This window comes from Lissotriton helveticus, chromosome 2_2 (genome assembly GCF_964261635.1).
Source record: "Lissotriton helveticus chromosome 2_2, aLisHel1.1, whole genome shotgun sequence".
NCBI lineage: Eukaryota > Metazoa > Chordata > Amphibia > Caudata > Salamandridae > Lissotriton > Lissotriton helveticus.
Genome location: NC_136060.1, coordinates 116222405 through 116248643, shown reverse-complemented (window position 1 = coordinate 116248643; position 26239 = coordinate 116222405). Strand labels below are relative to the sequence as shown.

The following is a 26239-nucleotide window of genomic DNA, read 5'->3' as shown; positions in this document are numbered from 1 at the left end:
GTTGGCTTCCGTGCGCTCGAAGGCAGTGCATGTTGGGATCCAGCAGGGCCGCGGAGGCATTGGGAAACCCCCTCGTAGACCTGACGTGGGAGTTGTCATGGGGGTGTCCTGAGTTGGACCGGGTACCCCCCAAAAGAAAACCAAGTGAAGCCACACAACTGCAAAAGAATGCGGCTGGAGCCGCCTTATCAAGATTCACTGCTCCTCAAGAGAGTACTCCAGATGTCCTGCGGGGCTTCCTAAACTGATGCTGGGCTTCCAGACTGATTAATTTCTGCAAAAGGTAAAAAACTATGCACATGAACAGCTAGGACCAGGTAATCTTGCTGGAAATGGTATAATTCGCAACTAGATGATGCGGATAATTGGCCTTTGAGGGCAGTGCTCAGGTTGTGCAAAACATAAGTGCCAGGGCCCTCGCCATGAGGCCACTGCAACTTCCACCACGCATTACACCTGCCAGCGCTGCTAATGACAGTACTAACATAACAACTACCATCGCATCCCTACAAGCATGACAATTCAGACTATCCCAGACCACCTAAAGCTATAAGAATCCTTTGGGCGGCATGTATTAGACATTTTTAATGTATATTGAATGACAAAACAATTATTGTTGTGCTCATCTCTAAATTAGAACAACAAAGCCGCAATAAGTGCCGGTGTTGACAATTACGGGTGCTTCCAGGCACACAAAACCACTGCTTCAAATTAAACACTGTTTGCGGGGTTTTTTCCAGATACAAAGTTAGCACGATTAAAAGGAAGATTATACATTGGCATATTCCAAATTAGAAACAATAATGTTGAAGTATAATATGGGAGTATATCATAAATCCCGAGTAAATTGGGCAGTAATGAATGCGCTAACTCAATCTGGTAAGAGATTTATTTGTTTTTTATGTCTTTGTGACATCCTTGGCATGCTCTCCCTCTATTACAATTTTGATCAACGGAACCTCTTTGGCACCACATAGATGATGGAGTGGTTTTACATCACGGGTTTATCTGCGGACTCTAATGGCCTGAATTCAGGAGTAGTCCGGCTTTTTTGCTTCCTTTAATATTGAGCAGTTTAAATACACTTTAAAAAACGATCGCAGATTTTCTACTCACAGGGCAGCAAAATAAATGTCATCTAACCTGGCAAACTTCTCAACGGAGAATCGCAAACACTGTAAATGCGGATTACATATGTCAAAATAAATAAGTGTTTGCTTGCCTTCACTGTTATTCAAAATTAAGACACATTAATCAAATCTATTTTGAAACATTCATGCTACTTACTTTTTAAATATTCTGGAGTGAGGGAGTCACTTTCAAGCAAATGCGTAGACAGAATTTTATAAACCTCTGAATGTTCTCCTTCTGGAACAAAATTAAAGATGCTTTGGTCCACGAGATCTGACTGAATGTAAGAAAAAAACACCAATAAATAAGCATAAGATAACATGAATATTTGTAAAGCGCACATTTGCCCAAGGGTATCTTGGCGTTGAACAACATAAGTTTATTGCTACCCACCTCAATGGTACATAACACGCCAATCCTTGAATCAGAATTCTCAAAAGGATAAAACTACTTGAACAAATACATGGGCAGGTAGTACAGATGTGACTTTCCAAATGGTTTTGGTCTGTGAATCGTAGCCGGGACTCCAATTCGGCTTGTAAAGGTTGCGCTTTCAGTACACATGAAATGGCACCGAATAGCAGTACGTTTGTTTATAAATAACTATTGAATTAGTAGGATGTAGTTCCACAGACAACCACTTACAATAACAAGCACTGGCAAAGCCAATAGGTTTCGCCTATTAGAGACTATTCGCGTTTTCAATGTTTGAAAGGTATTGCACAGCAGCGCGAGCAGGGATCAAAGTAAACAACAAGCATTAGCAATGCAAATTGGTCTCGCATTTGCTTGAGTAAGAGCTATTGGCGTTCTAAATTATAATGTTTTGTATTCACATGTTATGAGTGTATGTATGTGGTCTCTTGTGGAATTATGTGGGTTGGATTGGAATGGTTAGTTGTGTAATAGTGAGGTGTGGAGTCATTTTGTGTAGTGGAATTATGTGGGAAGGTGTGCAGTTGAATTATATGGATAGTAATTACGTGGTATTCAGTGTACTGGGATTATGTGGAACGGGATTGTGTGTTATGGAGTGCAATTATGTGGAATTGGATTTTGTAGAGTGGTATGTGGTGGAGTTTAATTATGTGGTGTGCTGTTGAATTTTGTGGTATGATGTTGCATTGTCTGGTGTGGATTGGATGTGTGTGTCGTGTTGAAATATGTGGTTTGGTGTCATGTGGCTTGGAGTGGAACTGTGTGGCATGAAACGGTGTGGATAATTTTGCCTTTTTGGTGATGTAAACAAGCAAAGAGGTAGGAGCTAAGCTTCAGATCTGTGTCTTAAGATGTTAAAAAGGATCTAGGTTTAAACGGTTGAAGACTTTAGAGAATAATCATACAAGGAGAAATGTATCAGTTTGTAATACCCCTTATAGAAACTCACTGGGGATCATGTCGGGTTAACTTTTTCTTCATGTACAAATGCCTATTGCACCTGGAATCCTGTCTAGATACAGAGTTTTTCACTGTACTAGGTGACTTCAACTTCCATTTGGAAGATAACAATAATTCAGATACGGCATGTTTATTAGCTGAATTAGCCAGTTTTGAACTTAATCAGATCGTCGCTGAGCCCACACATATAGCAGGGCACACGCTAGATGGGATATGCCCCAACAATCCCCATATAGAGGTTAAGAAGGTCTGTCATTTGCCTTGGTCAGATCTTTTTGCAGTATACTTCAACATCACGCCTGTAACATCAAATAGGGAACGGAGCCCTCGACCTCTAGCTGACAAATACGGGGCGTGGAAGTCAGCAAGTAGGTCGGACTTTGTGGCGGCATTTAGCGACAGACCGGTAATCTCTAATGACAAGAATCAAGCTGTCACAGAATCTTATAACTGGCTAAATATAGCAGCAAATAAGGTTGCACCTGAGGTGACCAAGAAATCCCGACATAAAAAGGTTTCGTCTCCCTGGTATTCGCCTAATCTTAAACTAGTATCAAGTGCAGGCAAAAAGAACGTATCTGGAGATCCCAATATGATGATGCACAGAAGAAAGAATATTGTGCCGCCCTGAAAGGATATAAGGCCGCAATCATACAGGCTAAAGCTGCTTATTATACTACCAAAATCCAAGAAGCCACTAACTCCAAAAAAGAATTGTTTCAAGCTGTCTCTGCCTTGTTGAAATGCCCGCGGGAACATTTGTAGATAAATTAGAGTTTTTTTTTTCAGAGTAAGGTGCAATCTGTATATGACGGTTTGGAAAAATCAGCAAACAATACAGGAGAAAATGCTTTAGTGCAATCTGAACATAGGGCTGAGCATAAAGGCCTGCCGTCTTTTCCACTAATTACAGAGGAGAAAGTAGCAGGTCTGGTGCTAAACATCAAATGAGGGTCCCCCCTGGACCCCTGTCCACCCACCGTACATACTACATCTGGCCCCAGAGGAGATTAGAATGTCATTATCTTCGGTATTAAACACAATTTTGTCATCAGGAGATTTTCCCAAGGCATGGAAAAAAGCCTGTTTTCGTCCCATTTAAAAAAAAAAAACAAGCTGGATCCACTTGACGAAAAGAACTATCGTCCTATCTTCTGTTTACCGTTTGTTGCCAAAGTCCTGGAGTAGGCAATACATCTAGAATTAACATCATATCTAGAGAATAATAACATCTTGGATAACTAGCAACACAGGTTCCGTTCAAAACACTCTACGGAGACAGCCTTGATTATAGCAGCAGAGGAGATTCGCAAGGAGAGGGATGAAGGAGGAAAGGCTATACTGGTTCTGCTCGATCTCACAGCAGCCTTTGATACTGTAAGGCATGGATGTATGTCATGACAACGCGGGCTTTATACCGCTACCATTACAATGCATCCATCACAACGCAAGGTCGTTACAACGACTTGCGCTGTAGGCGCTGGATTTAGGAATAGTATCATTTACTATTCCAACTCCAGCCTACGTAACAGTAGGGAAGGTGTAGGAATAGTAAATTATACTATTCCTTAGTATATAGCGCCATCCAGCGCAAGTCGTTCTAACGACTTGCGTTGTGATGGCTGTGTCGTAATGGTAGCACGGTGTAAAGCCCGCGTTGTAATGGCTGTCTCCCGTAAGCCATGCGGTATTAAATCAAAGGCTACAGGATGCAGGTATCAGTGGCACAACTTTTGCTCTCTTATCTTCCTTTTTATCATCCAGAAAACAAATGATCCTTTTGGATGGATATCGATCGGAGGAATTCACACTTCCGGGTGGAGTCCAGCAAGGCTCGGCCTTATCACAGCACAGACACTTTTCAATATTTACGTAGCCCCTCTGGCCAGATTGGTAAAGAGTTATGGCTTCAGATTGGTGTCATACGCTGATGACACTCAGCTTATAGTTTCCGTAACTGAGTCTGCGGATGCTTTGGCAGCCGATTTCTGTAAATGTACCTCAGCTCTGATGACTTGGATGAGCTTTAACTTTCTGAAGCTGAACACTCGGAAAACGGAGGTCTTGGAGTTTGGTCTGAAAGATTCAATCTGGAATCAGCTGTGGTGGCCTACTTCAGCCGGCACCTGCCCCGTGCCGGTTATAAAGGCCTGGAATCTCGGATTTATGTTCGATAAAAATCTCACTTGGGCGTCGCAGATGAATCAAATCTCGTCTGCATGCTTTTTTATGCTAAGGTGCTTGAGAATGATTCTCCCTTACATTCCCTGCTCTTTAAGGAAAACGGTGGTAGTAGCCACCATTTCATCTAGAATCGATTATTGGAACGCCCTCTATTTGGGAGCAGGTGCTGCCCAACTGGCTAAACTTCAATCTATTCAGAACGCGGCAGCCAGAGTAGTGCGTGGGTTACCTAAACACCAGTCTACATGGAAAGCTATAAAACAACTTCACTGGCTTCCGGTAAGACAACGTATTGATTTTAAGGCACTTTGCCTGGTGCTCAGAGCTTTATTTGGAGGTGGGGCCGAGGAAGTCCTAGCTCTGTTCTCACATTACCTTCCTCTGCGGCCTTTAAGATCATCCACCCTTGGCCTTGTAAAACTTCCTAAGATAAAAAGAGTACACTGTGGAGGAAAACGGTTTTCCTTTCTAGCATCCAAACTCTGGAACACACTACCAGTACATTTGAGAAGATTACCTAACAGATTGGCTTTCAGAAAAGAAATCAAGACATGGCTCTTTACCCAACTTTAATGTGTTACCCAACTTTAATGTGTTAGTGGTTATGTCTCAGTCTATTTTACCCCAGCGCCAAGAAGCCTTGGCAGTAGAGCGCTTTATAAATACTGTCAGTCAGTAATTGCATAAATTAAATACGCTGGACTTCTCCTTAAAATCAATGGCAAAAGTAGGCTCTTGAAAAACAGAAGGCAATAACTAAAGGGTTAACCCACACTCTTTAAGTTGGACAATGACCATGAAAATAGGAAATGCAGCACACTAATTCACCAGATTCTACAAATGCAAACCGAATATGTATGGTAGTAAAGAATGTGATCAGATATTTAAAGGAGGGAGCCCAATATATGCCATGAAGTCGGGATTTGGTGCCAGATGTTGTATTATTATTGTGATTTTTTGACGCTTTCTAAAGGTTGATGAATGTGTTTGGAGAAGTTTATTGGAACAAATACAGCTAGAGATTTGTTGTGAGTGAGCTGAAAAAGCAGCCTCCATTTATCTGTTCGCGGCAGACCCAGGGAGCAACTATCTGCTTGCTAGTCCACGCAAGTTATAGGAGTAAGTGTACGTGATCTATTAGTCAGACCCTCCAGGATTTCGCGATTTGCCGCGAAATCGACACTTTTGTCAAAATGTCCGCAAAATCGCTGCACTTTTGTAAAAATGCCACGAAATTTATCAAAAGTGCCCGCGAAATCCAGACATGCCCAGTGTGCCTCCATCCACAACATAAAATATTTAAAATCAGTGCAACCCCTGAGCTTGTCACCATATTTTAAAGTGGTTTATAGTTGTTGTTGTCACCGTTGACAGGTCCTCTGACTTGCTCCCTTTAACCTGAGACCTTTCCTTTCCCCGGCCAATAAACACGACCTGCTGCATGCAATCCATCCAGCAACAGACCCGAAGCAGAGAAGACGTGAGAGAAGGAAGGCAAGAGGCACGCATCTTAAAAAGGGGAAATGTAGGAAATAGGGATAACCAAGCCAGACTAAATATTGGGTGTTCACGTCACACTCTGGAGAAAAGACAGCAAAGCAGATTTAAGGCAGTATGCAGAAGTTTGTTAAGCAGGACAGGTTGTCTTTGACTGAGGGTCTAAAGGCTTAGTAAGGCACCCGTTGACCCAACAGTAGTTTGCGTTGACCCAACATTAGTTAGAGCATGGTTGTGCTTGACCCCCGATCAAGAGCTCATTTTGTAGTGAGTAGTGAAGGTTGTTTGTGTGTTTATTATGATCGGTTACAGACGAAGAGGGAGGGCAAACTGAATACGATTAGACACATCTGAATGGTTTTGCTTGTGATAAAAAGACAGTGATGCCTGTGGCAACACAGAGTCAATTATCCACAATATCAAGTAGAAGGGCACATATTGTGAATGTGGCAACCATGGAATTTGGTGGGAACCTGGGTGTCGTGTCCCCGGACCCGCAATCACGACAGGAGCCAGTCTGGTAGTCAAATACTTTATTCCTTCGTGCAGCGTCAGTCAGGTACGTCTTGCCTCATTTCCCTGGGTCTAAGGAATGTCCCTTCCTGCCCCGCTGACCGGACCTAGTGTCCAGTGTCAGCCCCACCTCTTGCTCCAACTACTGGGTCTTAATGCCCACCACTCAGGGCACGACATCTCCCCCCTTGTTGTAAACAAACATTTTCTTGTCATTGTCTCCCGTCACTGACCTGTGTTAGAACGAGATGTCAATAGATAGTTAGAGAGCTAGAGAGAGAGAGAGAGAGAGAGAGAGAGAGAGAGAGAGGGGGAGAGAGAGAGAGAGATGGAGATAGAGATCCTCTTGCTGACCCATTCCCATTACATCTCTTCAATCAGTCTCTTTGGTCTCTTGCATTCTCTTCTCTGCCTTGTTTCTGCTTCTTCCATTCTTGTTTCTTCGTCTCGCCCCGCTTCTGCTGTTGTTGCGGGCTCATCTTCTTCTTCGGTCTTCACTTCCTTGAAGTGCGAACTGTTTCTCGTGATCTGATAACGCCCTGCTGACGCTGTTATCATTGGCCCTTTCACTCCAGTCACTGTCAGTGGGTCTTTTGAGAAAGGGCTGTCTGACTACCTCATCTGTCTTTGTCGCACTACAACTGTGCCTCCTTCTTGTAATTTTGTCGGAACGGCATGTCTTCTTGCGTCAGCACACGCCTTCATTTTCGCCTTAGCTTCCTTGTCTTTGGCAGCCATGTCCATTTGCTCCCTTCCTGATGTCTCTTCAAGTTGTGGTATCCTCGTTCTGCTTAGACGGCCCAGTACAAATTCAGCAGGACACCGCCCTGTGGAGCTGTGAGGGGTGTTTCTGTAGTCCCTCAGTGTTTGGCACAGGGCTTGCCCGATCGATATTTGCGTTATTTTTGCTCGTTGCACTGCTTTCTTGACAGTCCCCATAAATCTTTGCGCCATCCCATTCCGCCACAGTGGCGTTATTTTCCGGTGGCGTATTCCTAGGTAGTCCATGAACTTTCTGAAGTCTTCTCCGGAGAACGGTGGGCCATTGTCAGTCTTTAGTATCTGTGGGGAGCCCCATGCTGCAAACACGTCATCCATTATTGGCAATGTCGCATTTGCTGACGTTGACGCTACTTGCCTCACAATGGGAAACCTTGAGAACTGATCTATGATCACTAGCAAGTAGCTTCCTGTTTCCAGAGGGCCATAGAAGTCAGCTGCCAGTTCGGTCCACACTGCCTTTGGTAGTTCCGACATCTGCAGCGGTTCTGGTTTTGGTGGCTGTCGTGTCACCTGGCAGACATGGCAGTGTGTGATAGCAGCTTCAACCATGCTGTCAAATCCCGGGAACCACACTCTCTCTTAGCATTTTTTTTTTCACTACCATGCCTCTGTGCGATTCATGGGCAAGGTCTATTGTCTGCTTTCTCAGTGCCCAGGGCATCACTATTCTTGTTCCCCTCATGATTATGCCATTTTTGGTCTCAGAGTTCTTCGTGGACTTTCTTGAACGCCATCATTTCTTCTTTCATTACTCCTTCTTCCATGATGCTGTTGTTATTGACGTGCCTCCACCTTTGTTGTCATGTCACCTTTTTAATTGCTTGCATAGTGTGATCCTGCTTCGTTTCTTTTTCAAGATCCTCCATCTTTATCGATGCCGGGGTGTTGTGCTTCTGTATGAAGTTTAAGTATTCTTCCGCCATTGACGTGACCTCCGGTGTGCTTGGTGGATGGTGTCTTGACATGTAGTCCTCCCGATTGTGTTCCTTTCCTGGTTTGTGTACGATCTTGAAATTGTAATCCATTAGTCGTATTCCCCACCTTTCTATTCGTGGCGGTATCATTGCGTTTGGGTTCCCATAGATAGTTACTAATGTCTGGTGATCCGTTATTATTGTGAAAGGCTTTCCGTATATGAACATGTGGAAGTGTTCACATGCCCACACTACCGCTAGACTCTCTTTTTCTGGCTGCGATTAGGCCTTTTCAATGTCTGACAGGCTCTTGCTTCCGTATGCCACAACACATCTTTGTGACTCCTTGCCCTGCTTGTGCTGTGCTAGGATGGCGCCTAGACCCAGTGGGCTGTGTTCGGTATTCTCATGTCGACACAGATGCGAATCTTGGACGTGTTCTTTTTTTTTTGCACTGACACTATTAGTGAGTGTCGGCCCCTCTGCGGGCTCTATGATGTCTTGCTTCAGTAGTTCTTCTATCTCTTCTTTTACCTGTGGTTGCAACTGAATTGGTACTCGCCGGTGATGTTGTGTTGTGCTACTGGTTTTACAGCTTCGTTGATGTGCAGCGTTATCTGTCGTCCTTTTAATTTCCTTAGTCCTTGTAGTATCTTGCGATATTCCTGCATTATTGTTTTCTTCTCCGACATGGTGTATGTCATTTCAAGGAGGCCCATTACTTGCGCAGTGACATTGCTCAACAGGCACGGTGCGGGGATGTCACCTTTCAGTACATGTATTTCTTCTCTCAGCGTTTGGTCTTTGTATCTCAGGTTTTTTGTGAATTTCCCCAAGTCCATCACTGGTCTTCTTGACCCCCACGTGACCACTTCAACTTTTGATGGCTTTAGCACTGGTTTTAGTTCCATCTTCTCATATTCCGACACACCTGATGTTGCATGTCGCTCCGCTGTCTAACACAAACCTTGTTTTGTGTGGTCCTACCTCTATGGTCCCGGTCTCTGTCTTTTTGATGTTGTCTTTGTTCACCAGGTGTGTGCTTTCCTTGGTTGCGCCCTCATCAGTGGTCGTGTCGACATTGTCGGTCATGAGGTATAGTTGTTCTACTTTTTCTTCTATTTCATCTTCTCCCAACTTGGCTGACGAGCTTCTGTTTGTCGCTTCCACATGTCTGACGTGTCTGCTTGCTGTTACTCCATGTTTTCCCGGTCTTCCTCTTCGGAATTGTGGTCCCAGACAAACACTGGCAAAGTGATCGCTCCTATTGCATTTTCTGCAAAACTGGCCCATCGCTGGGCATGCCCCTTTGTGCGGGAACTCGAGACCACATCTGTAGCAGGTCGACTCGTGTTGTTTCTTTGCTGCTTGTTCATTCTGACCCTTTTTCCATCCATTCGTGCGATTGTTCTCTGTCATGCGGTGTGCCCGTTCCACTCGCCGTTCCTTCCCCCGCTCCATTTGCTTTGCCTGCATTGTTGCCCTCGCTTCAGCTCTCGCCAGTGACAGTATTTTTTCCAGTGATGTCGGTTCCTTCAAGATTCTTGTCCTGAAGTCTGTGTCACGACATCCGTCGATGATGCGCAGGCGAATTGCTTGTTCATTTTCGAACATGTCACACTTGCAGTGTGTTACTAACTTGTGCAGTCTCGTCGCAAACTCATCTAGTGATTCGTCCGTGTGTTGGAATGCTATTGCAAACGTGTACCTCTCAAAGTCAATATTCCTCTGGGGGTCGAATGTGTTTGACAGGCACTTTATTAGCCCTTTGTAGGTGACCGTCTCTTCCGCAGGTAGTCTTAATAGCAGGTCATCTATGACATCGCCAACCAGATTTAGTAATAGATCCATTTGCTCGGCCTCTATTACATCCGTTGCTCACATGTACCTCTCAAATTTTCTCATCCATTTTTCCCATCGGATCCCCACTTGTGGTTCCGACAAATTGAGTGGAAGAGGTCTGCGATATTGGGCGCTTTGCTTTTCACTCTTTTGTTCTGCCATTTCTTCTGCTACCTTTGTGCTTTTCTTTGTGCTTGTTCCTTTGCTTTATTTCTTTTTTCTTTTTCTTTATTCTCTGTATATTCACGGTTCAGGGCTCTTTCTCTGCACTTTCTGTTTATGCTTAATGATTGTCTCTTGATTGTGCTCTTTGCGGCACTTTTCTTATTAAGTTATCCTCTTCTATTTTTTTTTCTTGCACTTTCCTGTGCTTATATAATTCTCTTGTGCTCTTTTCCTTGCACTTTCCTTTCTTTATCCACATGAATGCTACAGCAATTCATGCTCTGTGCTGCAGATCCTTGAATTCCATTGTTCATGAAGAGCTCAGCTCGTCATGAGCACACAAGCAGTGTACTGCATGACGAGCTGAGCTCGTCATGAGCTTGGAAGGGGTTATTGCACTCTCCTGTGCTCTTTTTCGGCACTTGTGTGCTTATTTAATTCTCTTGTTCTCTTTTCCTTGCACTTCCCTTTCTTTATTGCACTCTCCTGTGCTCTTTTCGGCACTTGTGTGCATATATAATTCTCTTGTGCTCTTTTCCTTGCACTTTCTTTTCTTTATTGCACTCTCCTGTGCTCATTTCGGCACTTTGTGCTTCTTTTCAATTTCTATGCTGTTTCCTCGTTTTGCCTGACTTCAAAATTGCCGCTGCTGCTCAGACCGCTCCTATCGGTCCTTTTTGCCTGATTCCAAGATGGCCGCCGAAATCTTGCGAGATTTCGGAGCCAATCTCCCTCTTGCCTGACTTCAAAATGGCCCCCATGCTGTTCTCTTGTCTTATTGGCTCAATTTGCCTGGCCCTAAGATGGCCGCTCTCGTTCTCGCGAGAGTTCGCCCTCCTTTGAAAACGAGCGCGCTTCACTGCCGATTCCTTACCGGAGCTGTTCTCTTCATCAGACGCTTGTTTTCCACCTTGGGCCAGATTTTGTTGTTTTTTTGTTGTTGTGGTGCCTCAAATCCTTTTTCTTGGTCGTGAATCAGGGTGGGCACCTGGTCACGATCTCTTCATTCAGTCCTGGACGCGATCGTTTCTCTTCAGCAGGACACGCGTGATGTTAATCCCAACATTCGTCGCCAGTTGTCATGTCCTCGGACCTGCAATCACGACAGGAGCCAGTCTGGTAGTCAAATACTTTATTCCTTCGTGCAGCGTCAGTCAGGTACGTCTTGCCTCATTTCCCTGGGTCTAAGGAATGTCCCTTCCTGCCCCGCTGACCGGAACTAGTGTCCAGTGTCAGCCCCACCTCTTGCTCCTACTGCTGGGTCTTAATGCCCACCACTCAGGGCACGACATCAGGCAATTGATTCAGCCTTTCAGGGGTGGATTTTAGAGCTAAATCGGAGGAGGAAATTGGTGAGGGACTAGTAGGGGCGGATTGGCGTTTGGGGTGTTGCATCCCCATAATAAATGTATTTTCTGGTAAATAGTTGGGTACAGCTGCTTTCCAGTGGGTATGGTGAAGTGTCTGTCGCAATTAACCCGGAATTTTTACATACACACAGGCAAAAACGCATACACACCCCCTCTGCCTCTCTATTTTGAAAGTCTTCAAAGATGTTGGTTACTTTACAAAATATTGTGTTTTCTCTCACTTAGTCAGACCCTTCAGGATTTCGCCGTTTGCCGCGAAATCGCAGCACTTTTGTAAAAATACTGCGATTTTGGAAAAAAATCCAGACATGCCCAGTGTGCCTCCATCCCCAGCCTTTAATACACACCATAAAATATTTAAAATCAGTGCACCCCCTGAGCTTGTCACCATATTTTAAAGTGATTTATATTTCAACACGATTTCCCAAAAAACGTCTGAAGAGTTATAGTTGTTACAAGTAGGTAAAATCTGATTATGCAATTTTATATGCCTTATCATTTATCCTAATGTGTGAAGCATTTCTCTTCAATTGACTTTCCATCATGGAATTTCCAGGCAGGTTCTGAGACGCTTCTTCGAGGGAGCAAGTTGGACAATTCTAATGTATACACCTTTAACAATCATGCGCAAAATGCAGCAGTGCTAGCGAAATCATGTTGGCTCATACAACAACTCTGCTTCTCATTTAGCGCTTAAAAGATCAGAGAGCAAGCAGATTACATCAGTCTAAAATGATTAATCCCAAACAGTAGTGATATCATAAAATATTTTTCTTGTATAGATGATGAAATGCCTTCCCACAAGTCATGAAACAAAAGCTGTTGCAGTAAGTGATACCAATTACAGTGGCGGCTCCTCTGCTATGCGGACCACTTTCTAGGCAGATATAGACATGTGCTGGAGCAAAATGCAGTCATTGATAACGCAGCTAGGCAATGGTTAAAATGGCAGTGTCTCAGGCCATATTCTATAGGTGGGCGGGGGCGAAACGTGAATGACATTTGAAAAGATTACTAGATGGAGACGGCCTGAAAGTCACTCTTTGGGTATATATGTATTTATTTCTATTACGATTTTTTAAATTTAAACATGAGTCTTATTAGCTACAGCTGTGTCTAGGCCAGACCTAAAAGGAGCACCTAATGTGCAAAAGCAAAATCTTTTAGAAACTATTAAGCTGAAAACGTGTCTCAGGCACACACCTTTATAATCCCACTGTGTAATTTTGGCACGCCTATGAGCATTAAAGAGCAAAAAGAAGGACCTTTGGGCTCAGATAGAGAAACCAGGTGCTATTTCTACTGAAAGGCATTTAGCCTCAGAACTAGATTCAGTATGCCAGCAGGGAACCAAAGGTGTTTTATTCTGTCTGACTCCTAAAGATCAATATCTGTAGCTGTGCAGTCTGTGTGTGTGTGTGTGTGGCCTAAAATGTGTGGTGTGCTATCTGAGTCCACATACCAACTCACAAATTGACATGCGAATAAATCCCAGCCTTTAATACACAACATAAAATATTTAAAATCAGTGCACCCCCTAAGCTTGTCACCAAGTGCGTTGGCACTATCCGCACTACCCTAAAGCCAGCCCTGATAACAAATATTAATCCTGCATGCTGCCAATTAAAGATATGCTTTAAATGTTTCCCCCTGAATACTACTACCTCACAGTGTGTTTCTCACGTGTATTTGAAAAACAGTGTATGAAATGCTGCTTACACAGACTGGTGCCAAATGCGTTTGGAAAATGGACACTAATGCAACTATACCTGACTGAAAGCTAGCACTTTGAGCTGCTGACATATACCTGCAATTTATTGGGATACACAGGCTCCACCCCCAGTTGGACACACAGATATTTGTTGACTTGAGGACCAAGAAAATTATGTTAGCACCAGAAGGCCCTCAACCTGAGACAGAAGACTGGAGGGTGGGAGGGAGACGGGGAGGAAGAGCGAGAGAGAGAGAGAGAGAGAGAGAGAGAGAGAGAGAGAGAGAGAGAGAGAAGGAGTTATTTTAATAGGAACTTTAGGACTTCCTTCAAACACTTTATGCGTTGCGATCAGAAGTACCAGTGCTACATCTCAGTCAAACCCTCCAGGATTTCGCGATTTGCCGCAAAATCGGCCCCTTGAAGCCAAACAAAGTGTCTTCATTGTAGATAAACCAAATATATATAGCTTCATGTTGTTAAATAACTAAAAAAACTAAGATATCTGTGTTTGTTGTAGGAAAAATGGCCAAATAAAATGCCGCAAAATTGCTGCTAAATTTCCATATTTGTGCCGCTAAATTTCCATTTTTGTGCCGCTAAAAATCCATTTTTGTGCCGCTAATCCATGCCGTTATATCCTGGGGGTCTGTAGTCATGGAGAAAAGAAGAATCGTAGGCATCTTGTATCTTTGTGACTGGCGCCCTCTTGTGTTGCAAAGTAGAAAATGTTACGCAAGCCGCAAGATTCCTAAGGTACCTAACAACGGGAATTCCAGTGTTGTCTTTACTTTAACCCCTTGCATGCTGATGACGGCCCCCAGCCGTCATGCACTACAGTGCTCGTGTGCTGATGACGGCTGGGGGCCGTCATGACCGCACCCGTGCTGAAATCTTCAGCACAGGAGCAGAATCGCGGCAGAATGGAACGGGTTAATGGCAGTCATCTCTGCGGGCAGATAAGAAAAAGTCGAGAATAATACTGGTGCGCTGACCTTAATTGGAACTGATTAAGCTCAACACGGAACAGTTGTGGCATACGTCACCCTCATGCTGGTGCCTGCGTGATCTGTAGGATAGCTAAACGATGTTAGTTACAATGGGTATCTTTCCCGAGTTTGGGAACTATGTTATGTTTTTGAAATTGTAAAAAGTGGCATGTGGTTGGACACACACTTTTTTTAACAAACATCGTTATGGTTTACGGCACGAGAATTGTATTAGTGATATTTCGGGAAGTCAGAGTTTTCTTCCTAACGGAGTATATGCGGGGAGAGATGCACTGTGAAACAAACATTTGCAATGCAATAGGTCTCGCATTTGCAAGAGTTTGAGCTATTGGCATTGTAAATGACAATGCCTTTTATTTATGTGTTGGTTTTAAAAAACAGATAAATAAAAGACATTGTAATTTATAATGCCAATAGCTTAAACATGCAATGTAAATGCTTCTTTCGAGTGTTTATAAGAATGTGTTTGGCGATGTCCAATTTAGTATTTTTGTCTATATTTTTTCTACTTTGTCACATTTTTTGTTCAAATTCACGATTACAGTCCGTGTAACATCACGCAGCAATGTATGGTGTTTCCTTATTCATTACACACAGATCGAATTTTTCGGTGTCGGTGTCTTAGCAAGGGCGCGCGTCTCCACTTAGGGTCTTGAATGGCCCTCTTTGCGATGGCAAAGACAGAAAGCTGCAGACATACATGAGAGGTGTGAGCACTAACAGCCGCGTTTATCTTATATTTACATGCTCATGTATTGTAAAGCGTGTGCAGACACCTGAACTTTAGTAATCAGCACAACATTTCTCTGTCCTATTGAACATGAGGCTAGAATAGCAAATGAACACGTCATGAAAGGCAGTGGCTTACTATTACTACTCCTACTAGTACTACTACTACTACTACACCTACTATACTACTACTACTACTAGTAGTCTACTAACAATAGCAGCAACGGGTATCTTGGCGCTATGGTACGTGACGTCAACACTCACAGATGCTAGAGGGTATGGTTTGACAGTAAACGTCCTCAGACATTAAGAGAGATCAAGTTCTAGGGAACAGCCATGTTTTGACCTTTTTCCTAACCTGCAAAAGGGGACTGTCTGATTTCAAGTGGAAGTTTATTCCAAAGCTTTGCGGCAGCTGTGCTGAACGCCCTACTTCCTGATTTAGCTCTTCGAATTCTAGCAACTCTCACCAAGTAGGTAGAGGAAGAGGGAAGACACCTCATCAGAATATACCAGGCAAATTTCTCCTGTAAAGGTTTGGCTCCAATACCATGAAAGGCTTTAAACACTATGCAAAGAGAGTTAAACTGAGTTATTTGCAACATTGGGAACCAATGCAGCTCTGCAAGGGTGAAAGAGCCCGAAGAGCGTCGTGGCTTCATTAAAGCCAGTTTAGTTGCCGAGGTTTGGACTCTTTGAAGACGTTCAATCAGGAATTTTGGAGACTCCAGTAGTAGGGCATTACAATAATCCAACCTGCTGCGGATAATACTTCCAACTACCAAGGCTCTAGTCGTGTTGGGCAGCACCGGTAGGATCTTCCTCAGTGCTCTGATGAGGGAGAAACAACGTCCCACAGTATAAGACTTCTGTCTTATCTGAGTTAAATTGTAGGGAGTTTGCTCTTAACCAGAGAGCAGTATCCTGCATGCAGGCATGGAATGTCTCTAGAGATATAGACTGACTTCCCTCCATGGAGAAAAAAGCTGAGTGTCATCAGCGTAATTCACCAGTTTCACACCGTGCGCCTTTATAATATCAATCAGTTGTCTCATATAGATGTTAAACAGAATGGGGCTGATTGCAGATCCTTGAGGAACACCACGATGAATGTTGGAAAACTCGAATTGATACAGAGGGAGAAAACCGCCTGACACCTAAGGGCTAAGTAGGAACGGAACCAACCCAGAGCCGTGCCCGATACCCCGCCCTCTTCAAGTCTGGTCAACGTTGACCGTGTTGATGGCGGCAGACAGGTCAAGCAAAATGAGAATGCCAGATTGTCCCCTATCCTCACGCCATCGAAGATCGTCCAACACGGTCACCAGTGCAGTCTCAGTTCCATGTCCAGGGCGAAAGCCAAACTGCACATCATCTAGCCTGGTGTTGGATTCTAGGAACTGGGACATGGTCTTGCTGACTAGTCACTCAATGATCTTGACCGGATAAGGTAAAAGAGAGATAGGTCTGTCGTTACTAGCGCAGGTAGGATCAAGTGTTACTTTTTTCAGAAGTGGAGTAACCACAGCCTGTTTCCAACAGGCTGGTACTGATCCAGAAGTCAAAGAGCTATTGCAAATCTGCCGGAGAGTGGGGAAGAGTTCAGAGCCCAATTCCTTCCAGATTTTATGTGGGAGAGGGTCTAAAGGAGAGCCTGATGACACACCAAAGGCGATTCTGTTAATATTCTCCTCCGTGGGTGGCTCAAAGTGGTTTAGAGAGGTCAAGGTACCAATCCCTGCCCCGTTCTCCTTCGCTATACCTCGTGTCCTATCAATTCTACTAGTAGGACCCTCCTTCCCAGTAAGATTGTCCACCTTCAAACCATCAATGATATTACTTATTTTCTCCATACAAAAGGTCGCTAAACTGGTACAGAGAGCTTGGGTTGGGAAGATCTTCGTTTGCGCACATTCAGGAGTAGCAATATCCTTCACTATTTAAAAAATACTTCTGGTGTTGTTTTTAGAGTTCAAGATAATGTCAGCAAAGTATTCTAGTTTTGCTAAACAAATTCCCTTACTGTAATCCACTATTGTAGCCTTCCATGCAGATTTGTCCTAATCAGAATATAGTTTCCTCCATTTCCTCTCTGCCTGCCGACAGTTCAGTTTTAGAGATTTAAGATGTTCATTATACCAGCAAGCTGACGGTCTGCCAGTCTTCTTACAGTTTTTCATAGGAGCGACCTGATCAAGCCTAAACTTAAACTGATCACAAAAATCTGCATAATTATCTTCCACTCGCTTCGCATTGTTAAAATCCTCTTCAAAGGAAAAGATCGAAGATGATGCGGTCTTTCCTTTTATAAGATCTGCTCGTTTAGACAACATACACTACGGGCTTGGTGTCTGAACTGATTCCAGACACCCCACTGGGTATATTGGCCTGTATGCCAGCTAGCTCACGATTCCACTAAAAAACTCCTCTTATCAAGGAGAGAATAGTACTTGGCAACTATTGAACATGACAACCCTAATCCCTCAGAATCGTGTAAACAATGCAATACTTTCGCTCAGTCACTCTTTCTCACTTAGTCTCAGAGATGTACACAGAATAAACGGTATGGAAGTATTCAATAGCATTTATTGAACATTCGTCATTCTAGTGTCAAATAGGTGTGCTGAGACAATCATCAGATAGGAACAGATATAAATGATTAGAAGCACTAGAATGTGAAAGGATGGTAATACTTTTATTATAATCATGAATACAGGCAGGTAAATGAAATACATGACAATAAAATGCGTACTCCTGCAATGCAAGCCTAACTAGATGCACCTAAGAGTACCAATCATGTGTTGGACAACCCACCAGGGATGTTCAGACCACTGTGAGCTGGAGTGTCTGCATGCAGAAATCTCAGCATCTCGCATCAGTGTGTCGGCATGGAAGTCGTGATCTCCTCTGACTCTCTCAGCAAGATGTGATGTTTATATACCCAAAGGTATCCCCAGAGGTTCTACCTTGCTGTGCCACTGTCGGACTTAGGATGACCTCGGGAATGAACATTGTACATAGTTATTATGCTTGAGATGATAGTCCTGCTGAATTTCTGAGAATCCTGAATCCTCATGCATAAAGTATGAGGCTATTATTCAGGGAAAACCTCACGTTCTGTAAGGAGTACTGTAACTAGGTAAAGGGTCAGTCCTAGCAGCTGTTATGTATGAAATGTAGGGATGAATATAGGTAAAAGGTTGTGATGTTACCTGGGCCTATATTGGGATACCTATATGGAATATAACAGCTGCGGATGGTGTCTTCCTGCCGGGGGCGCTTTGGGTCTTCCGAACACGAAGACCGCTGGACAGTTTTTTTTCAAAATGGAGCCGCTACGTTGGTTATAATCGAGACCAACCAATGCACGTCTTACAATACTGATAAACGGTATCGCCATATTAGCATTTTCAGGGTATGTGGAATAAAAGTCCAGTTTAATGTCACGTTTGAGTTTACATTTTTTTAACCGTGTCTAGAGTTTGTCGAGCGGCGCTGAAGAAAATAAAGGTGTGGCTCACCAAACTCTATTTTTTCAATATTTTTAGGCGTTTGGTAAGCAGCGCAGCATGTCATCTGTGCCACACTGCTGTTAAAAGCCTAAAATATTGAAAAAACAGAGTAAAAATGTCCATAAAGCGTGGCGGTGCGCGCTGTTTCAGGAAAGCACTTCCTGAGTGGAATGGGTGAGTATAATTAAAGAAAATAGTGCTCACAGATGGAGATAAAATGGGACAGAGTAACACCACTAGTACAAGGTTCAGTCCTCATGTAAGGTAACAAACGGCAAAAAGGTGGTACTAAGGAGGGACTAACAAGCCTATTACTGAATCAGAAGCCCACTTTTCTAAAGAACAATGACATAAGCCAATAACAAATATGGGTGGAGAGTGGACAAGGCTTCCACAGCATACCCTACTACAGCATGCCTCGCAGAGCGAGCAGCACATGTGCACTGCAGCTAGCCTTGATCTAAAAACGAGGGGTTAAACACGGACACCAAAACACAAGCATGGTACTTATGTGCGTCAGTCAACTCAGTTGATGATCATATTTCAGGCATGCAGGTGGTTGCGGTGAGTGTTGTAAAAAAAAAAGCTATATATAAAGCAGGTGGGAGGAGAGAAGAGAGGTCATCACATGCTGTAGTGTGATGGCCAAACAAAACAATCTCATAGTGAAATCGCCAGCGAGGGAGCTAAGTCCACAAAGGAGGGACATTTAAGCAAATGCACCAATAACATGCAAGCATGGTGTTGTAAATTAATGTTTTTTACTTTTGTTTTTTTGTATGCTGTGGAGTGATATTTGCATAGCACTATTGTCATTGGTATGACCTTGCAGCATTGGAGAAGCAGAAATGGGAAATATGTTATGAGGGAGGGGAGACAAGATTGATATACTGGATGGAAAAAAAGTAACATCCTGGAAAGAGCAATCACTCATAGGGAATGCATGATTAAGTAAAGCAATAGAAGGGAACACTGTAGGGAAGTGGGTGGTGTGAGATGCGTGTGGCGAGGGGCTTATCATTTTCAGAAATGGGACCCTACACCGTGGTGAGGCAAATAAAGCCTTGCGATTAGTTGGATTTATTGTGAGTGGACAGAAGACGTACAGGTATAACAGTATCTCGAGGAATGGGGCACCCACCCACAGAAAATGTTGTTCAAAGAAACATGAGAAAACGAAAGTAGCACTTCACTGGAAAACATTATAAAGTGGCACTAATGTGTGTGGTTGTGAATAAAACCAATAGGGCCACTTTGTGACCACTCTGTCTTGCTTTATTTTGGCTGTACTTTGGAATAGAAAAAGCTACTGGGGTAAAGGAGAGTGCCGTGGAGAGGAGTGTCTTAGAGTGGAGCGGAGTGAAGTGTTATGGAGTGGAGTGTTATGGAGTAGTGTAGAGCTGAGTGGAGTAGACTGTCAGAGTGGAATGGGATAGAGTGGTGTGGGGCAGAGTGGCATAGAGTGGAGTTGAGTAGTGTGTCGCAGAATAGAGTGGAGTAAAGTGGTATAGAGTGTCATGGGGGAGTTGCGTAGAGAATTGTAGAGTGGAGTAGTGTTGTAGAGGGGCATAGAGTGGAGTAGAGTATTGCAGAGTGGCATAGGATAGAGTAGAGTGTCAGAGTGGATTAAAGTTTAATGGAGGAGGGAGTCAAAGTGGAGTATCATAAAGTAGAATGCCATAGAGTGGCCTCGAGTGAAGTGGCTTAGAATGCAGAGGGTTAGCGTCGAGTGGCATAGAAAAATTGCATTTCCAGGGAGGTACGACTGCTGTTAAGCTTGAGGAACCTACTGCAAGGATGGAAAGTCTTCTTTAACATCCAGACTGTAAGGAAAGAGGCAATACACAGGAAATGTAAAAGTTAGATAAGAGCAATTCCATTCCTTTCTTTCTGTGAAGAAAGAAGGGCCCTTCGTCAGTTCTGAGGAATGTTATTCCAGATTGTAGGGGCTACTAAGTAGACAGACAGACTAAGATTTTCTGGCTTTGTGAATTTCAGGATTTTAGGCACCAGTTTTTCTTGGTTTCTGGAATTTATGCCTTTTCTTTAAGATATAAAAATATCTCTGCTAGGTAACTGAGAGTGCAATATTGAGATGTGCTGCATGTTAAGCAAACTCTCCAAAAGTATGCACTGAGCTCAATGGGTAGCCAGACTATGGATTTCTCGGCCAGTGCTGTGTGCTCAGTTTTCTTTATTTTTATTAATTAGTCGCTCTGTAGAGTTTTAGCACTACTTTTGGTGCAATATATTATATTTTGGAAGACCAATAACTCTATTGCCCATCCAGAGTGTGGGGAGAATGCGCCTTCGGAGTATAAGATTCTCTGTGGATCAGTACGGTGGCCTCTATAATTTTAGATGTGTTTGCCAGCGAGGTGACATGGACTTCCATCAACCCTGCACCCGTGCCACTCCTGTCTTCCTCCTCACTGTTTGCTGGTAGGACACCTGCCTGAACCAAAACCTATGAAAGCTAGTTTACAACTGTACTATTCAGCTTAATCTTAGATCTTAGAAGTTAAGGCCAATACGGCAGGCAAGATACAGGGAGAAAAGACATGGAAGAAAATGTGTCGGTGTTCCAGTCTCTCACCTGTGGAACATTTAGGATGTCCACCAAAGGGCCTTCCCAACATCAAGATGGTACTAGAAACTGTGGTTTTGAAGAAGGGTCTTTGTTACTGAACTGCATACTACCAGGACCACCTCAAAGCAGCCCATCCCATAGGCATCTTGCTATGTAAAAGGGAGAGTAACATACAAGTCATGTAGTTTTCCTGATGAGCATTGTCTTCACTAGGCAGACTATTGCTTTTTACAGAAGATACTCATTACGCCCTCCCTAAGGTGTGAGTGAACTTAACTGCTACCATGCATGCACCGAGTCTGAGGCAAGTCAGAAGGACTGAGTGTGCATATAAGAACAAGAAAGCTGGACCCCCAGTGTGCATGTATAGACAGATGCTGTCCTAAACCGCTAAGTGTCCAGCTCCATCAAGAGGGCCATAACAAATAATGCTTCACACAAGATTTGTTGCCATTATGTACAGCTCACGTCATGCATCACTGGTGTAACAATTATGCTTGGACTCTATGCATGCAGTTAGTTTACTAGAGGGAATACAGTTAAAGTGGTCGCACTAGATTGTTTATTTGTCCACGTAAAGCTAGAGATTGAGGGTACAAATAATAAAGATTCTGCTGTAATGTCCTGTTGAATGTATTATTTACTCATGTAGTACTCATGATGTATGTCTCTATACAAGTAAGTTAGGAGTATCCCAGGCTTACTCCAGGAATTAGTGAGGAGTACTAAAAGAGTAAGTCACACCAAATTAGTGCAAGCTCTTGGTCAATTTGCCTTCATTGTGCTTGATTGTGCATAGTGTGCTGCTATGAAAATGGGTGGGCATTTTTCGAGAACTCACACTATTTGTTCTAGAAATTTGCCCCTCTGGTATTACAACGGAGGGTGTACCCCCTGAACAGTTCCTGTGAAAGGGAACAACTCGAACATGTAGTAAGGACGCTACTTAAGAACACTGGGACAACGGATGGCTTCAGACCAAATAAAGCGCATGTCCTCTTATTAGCTTGGAATCATCAATTCTGTCTTTTGTTGGCTCTTCTACATCCTACTATAGTGTGACTGTAACTGATCACTTACTTTGCAGCGCTTTGCCTCTAAAAGATCCCTGCCTTCTGCAGCTGTGTACTTCAATCACATCTGCATGCTATAGCAGTGCAGTCTATCTAACTTAGAACTGATCTACCAGTTCTCCTGCATACAACAGCAGCATGTCTGTCTGTGGCAGATCTCCTACTATGTATCCGCAGTCTTTGTCCTGCTTGCTAATGCAGTGTCCATGCACTCAGTCAAACACCTACCTAGCTTGAGGCAGCCCCCGTCACCACCAGAGCCCCCCACCAAAACAGCTCATTTCTGACCTGCAACCTGCTTTCTAGGGCCTCGTGCATGTCCAGTGGCAAGTGTCCATGCCCACCTGTGACAAATGCACCCCATGTTTGTCAACCTAACCTAGGCGTACGCCTGGACGGCAATGGTGTCAATGGACCCCATCTTTAGCAAAGTAGCCTTTAACATTAGCATGAATCAGCTCGTGTCTGATGAAACCCTGGCCCCTCTGGTCTGCGATCTTAGGCCATGAACAGTTCCTTTTTACAGGGATGTTCAACGGAATCCTCTGACTTAGCTCCGACCTCTGCGGGGATCATCTCGGACCACCAGAGAACACATTGACCCATGTAGTTGCTGATCTCACCAAAACAGCACATTTCTCACCTGCAACCGCTCATTTCCAGACCTCCTGCAAATCTAAGGGAAGAGATCCCTCCCTGGATGAACCCCATCTATATCACAATAGCCCTTGACCTTAGCCTGGATCAGCTAGTGTCTGACGAAACCAGAGACCCTTCTGGTCTGTGAACCTGTGCCAGGAACTATTCACCCTCCTGCGGGAAAGTTCCACTGCCTCACATGACCTAGCCCGTGCCAACTCTGGGTGGGATGATTTCAGACACCAAGGCACACATTGCCCCATCTATTTGCTGATCTCACCTAGTTGCCGTCCTTATCGCATTGTGTGTGCCTGAACAACTGTGTCCCCCATCTGTGGGACAGCAGCCCACTTGTTAGGTCCCCATTCCCAACCCCGCCTGCCTGCTTTGGCTATTCGGGCGAGGAGAATTGTGCTTAACATTTGCACGTCCCTTTGCTTTCTAAATCACGACGCAGGGGAATAGTCATAACTAGAAGTATGTGCCAATGATCAAGGGTGCCCTCCTGCCCTTGCTATGCATCCCTTATCCCTTATGGGATTTTCACCAGCTCAAATCCTTCTGGTGAAACCCCCTAGCCATACCAGCTAAGAGAATGTATCCAATTTCATACAGTGTGCACTGTTTGCGATATGGTGCCTAACATTAAGGGTTGACTAAGTCCTACTTTACCCTCATCCTCGAATATTGCCGAATAGGGGGGCTGGGGCGTTCACACAGCCCAACCCCGGGAAACCCCAGCAGTGAAAAATGACCTGCTCAGTTAAATTTAACTTTTTGTTGATCACTGGACATGCCAAATGTTCTTTTACATAGTAGCTTTTTGTGCTTGACACCTTGTTTCCCCATTTCTTGGGACGGCAGCACACTGTTGGCTGACAGCGTCACCACCCAGCGAGGCAACTATTACTAACCGGACGGGCATTTGCGCCTAACTGCAGGATCATATCACCTGCCCTTGGTTCTGGGGTGCACTTATTTCGCCACATTGACCAGACGGATGCACAAACCCCTTTGATTGCTAAACCCTGGTGAACACCTTCATGGTGTCAAAGCTGGTTTAAAACAATATATGTCTTGCGCCCACTATTGGAGACACCTCACCCTTCCATGCAATTACAACTTACGCAGCGCACCCCTCTTAGCTAACTGCCGTTGAATCACAGATGCACAGTAACTACTGTCCATCTCCGACCCTGACTGCTTTAAACCTGCCAAAGTGACGGAAACCAAGATTCCCAGCTCCTTGTTTAGCTGCAGTACACCTTCAGTGGGTCCGCTCGGAGATACCGCGAACCGCATTTGCCATGCAAACCTTAAGTACGCTATTTCCACCTGTGCGTACCTCTAAATGAGACAGGCTCCACACAGCTGTAAGGCCAGAGACACACATATATGTATTGTGCCCACTATTGGAGACAACTCACCCCTTTGTGGAGTGACAACTACACAGGTGCCTACACAAGTCACCCAACAGACAAGTTGGCCCTGACTACCTTGTGTTCTGGTGCCAGATTTGGAAAGAGCCTTGCCTTCACTTGCTGCCCCCTTGGAAAACACTCAATGCCCATGCTCAGTCCGCAACACGGCGATGCCCTCGTGTAGCATCGAACCCCAGGTCGAATAAGAGTGACAACTCCAACTACTTAAGACTACACCTTGACCATGGGTGGAGTTTAGCTCTTCCCCAAACTTCTGGTAGTGTAACCCACGGTTACGCCTCCTGTTCAGTTCAATTTAGTAATTCATGGCACTGACCCACAGGGGCCTAATGCTGGGCTGTGTAAATGCAGCCCAGGGTGACCTTAAACAATTGGCTTGGTGTGGATGGGTGCTAACATTACCTGTCTGACGTGCAATCCCTTTGACAATCACTCCTGACCAGATGTGCCAATGCAGGTGGAAGAAAGTTATCCAGCGAGCCTTACTTCCTGTCCCAGTTGTCTGAGTAAATTAGTGAAGGATGCACATTTGAACTGGTAGCTGATACTGTTACTTACGCCTGCAAATGCTCTGCTGCTCAGAGCAGCCTGCTAGACAGTGGCACCCATTGAAAGGCGGTGCCGACAGATCTCCACGCACTTAAGGCGGTCCCTCTGAGTAGGGCTCTAATCTAACAGATGCCCCTTGCATTGGATACCGCATCTGGCTGTAAGCCGCTCCATGCACTTAAGGTGGTACCTCTGAGTAGGGCTCTAATCTAACAGATGCCCCTTGCATCGGATACCGCATCTGGCTGTAAGCCGCTCAGTGCTCCTGATGCCTTGGCGCTTCCTGACCCACAGCCAGCTCACCCTGATACAATCTGCTCGTGACTGGGACTCAACAGTGTGGCGAAAGCACGAGACATCCTAGCCTGACCGTAGCTCTTCGCTAGGCTCCCACACCAGAGCCCTACACAAACCTTGTGGCCTAAAACATTCGCCCGGTGGGGCGGCTGCGAATGGACTGCAAACAACTCCTAGGCATTCTCTACCAATGTTGTAAACTGAGTTTCTGGTTGGCTAGTGTATGCACCTAAGCCTGGCCGAACTCACATCTCTAGTCAGGAGAAAGGAATACACACTGAAGCTGACACCTGCCCACCCCCTAGGTAGCTAGGCAGAGACTTTGGCTTATCCCAGAGGCAGTGTAAATTTAATGTGCCAACCGGACTCCCACAGTGGCACACTAGGCACACTACAGAAGAGACTCCATATCAGGTTATTTTAAATTACCCTTTGTATCATCCTTACAAGGGAAACTTAGTTACATCTGCCCTTATTACCCTGTGCTACCAAACCTCATCATGACATCACCGGGATTACATAACTCACTAGGTCAATCGGGCCACCGTCCTATAGCTCAGTTAGCACAACCCTGTGGCTGCTGGTAGGAACTGTATTTAGCATAACACCTTATGCATCCACTCAATCTGCTGTGTACTCTACTAATACTTGTAGCAGGGCGCAAATCATAAGTACCTCATGCCTAATGGAGGCATCACATATCACCCTAGTAATGTGTACAATTGGCTTCACAAAATGACTAGGGTGCAGCTTCTACCCCCTCAAGCTGCCTCGCCCCCCACAACCGCAAAAAACAACAGTCTGCGCCCGTGACAACACAAATGGGGGGGGGGGCGAGAATACACCCCAAAAGACTGGCTAGATCAGCCCTTACTCTCACTCCAACTAGG

The 26239-nt window shown here is 44.5% G+C and overlaps 1 protein-coding gene across 4 annotated transcripts in view; it reads right to left on the bottom strand.

Moving 5' to 3' along the window:
• The window catches only part of CLOCK (clock circadian regulator), a 1757788-nt gene that overhangs the window by 949856 nt on the left and 781693 nt on the right, over positions 1 to 26239 (bottom strand). For all 4 annotated transcript variants that reach the window (XM_078678181.1, XM_078678183.1, XM_078678184.1 and 1 more), the window contains one exon: positions 1288 to 1408. In XM_078678181.1, coding sequence (XP_078534307.1) covers positions 1288 to 1408 — 121 coding nt within the window. The remainder of the gene's footprint in view (positions 1 to 1287; positions 1409 to 26239) is intronic.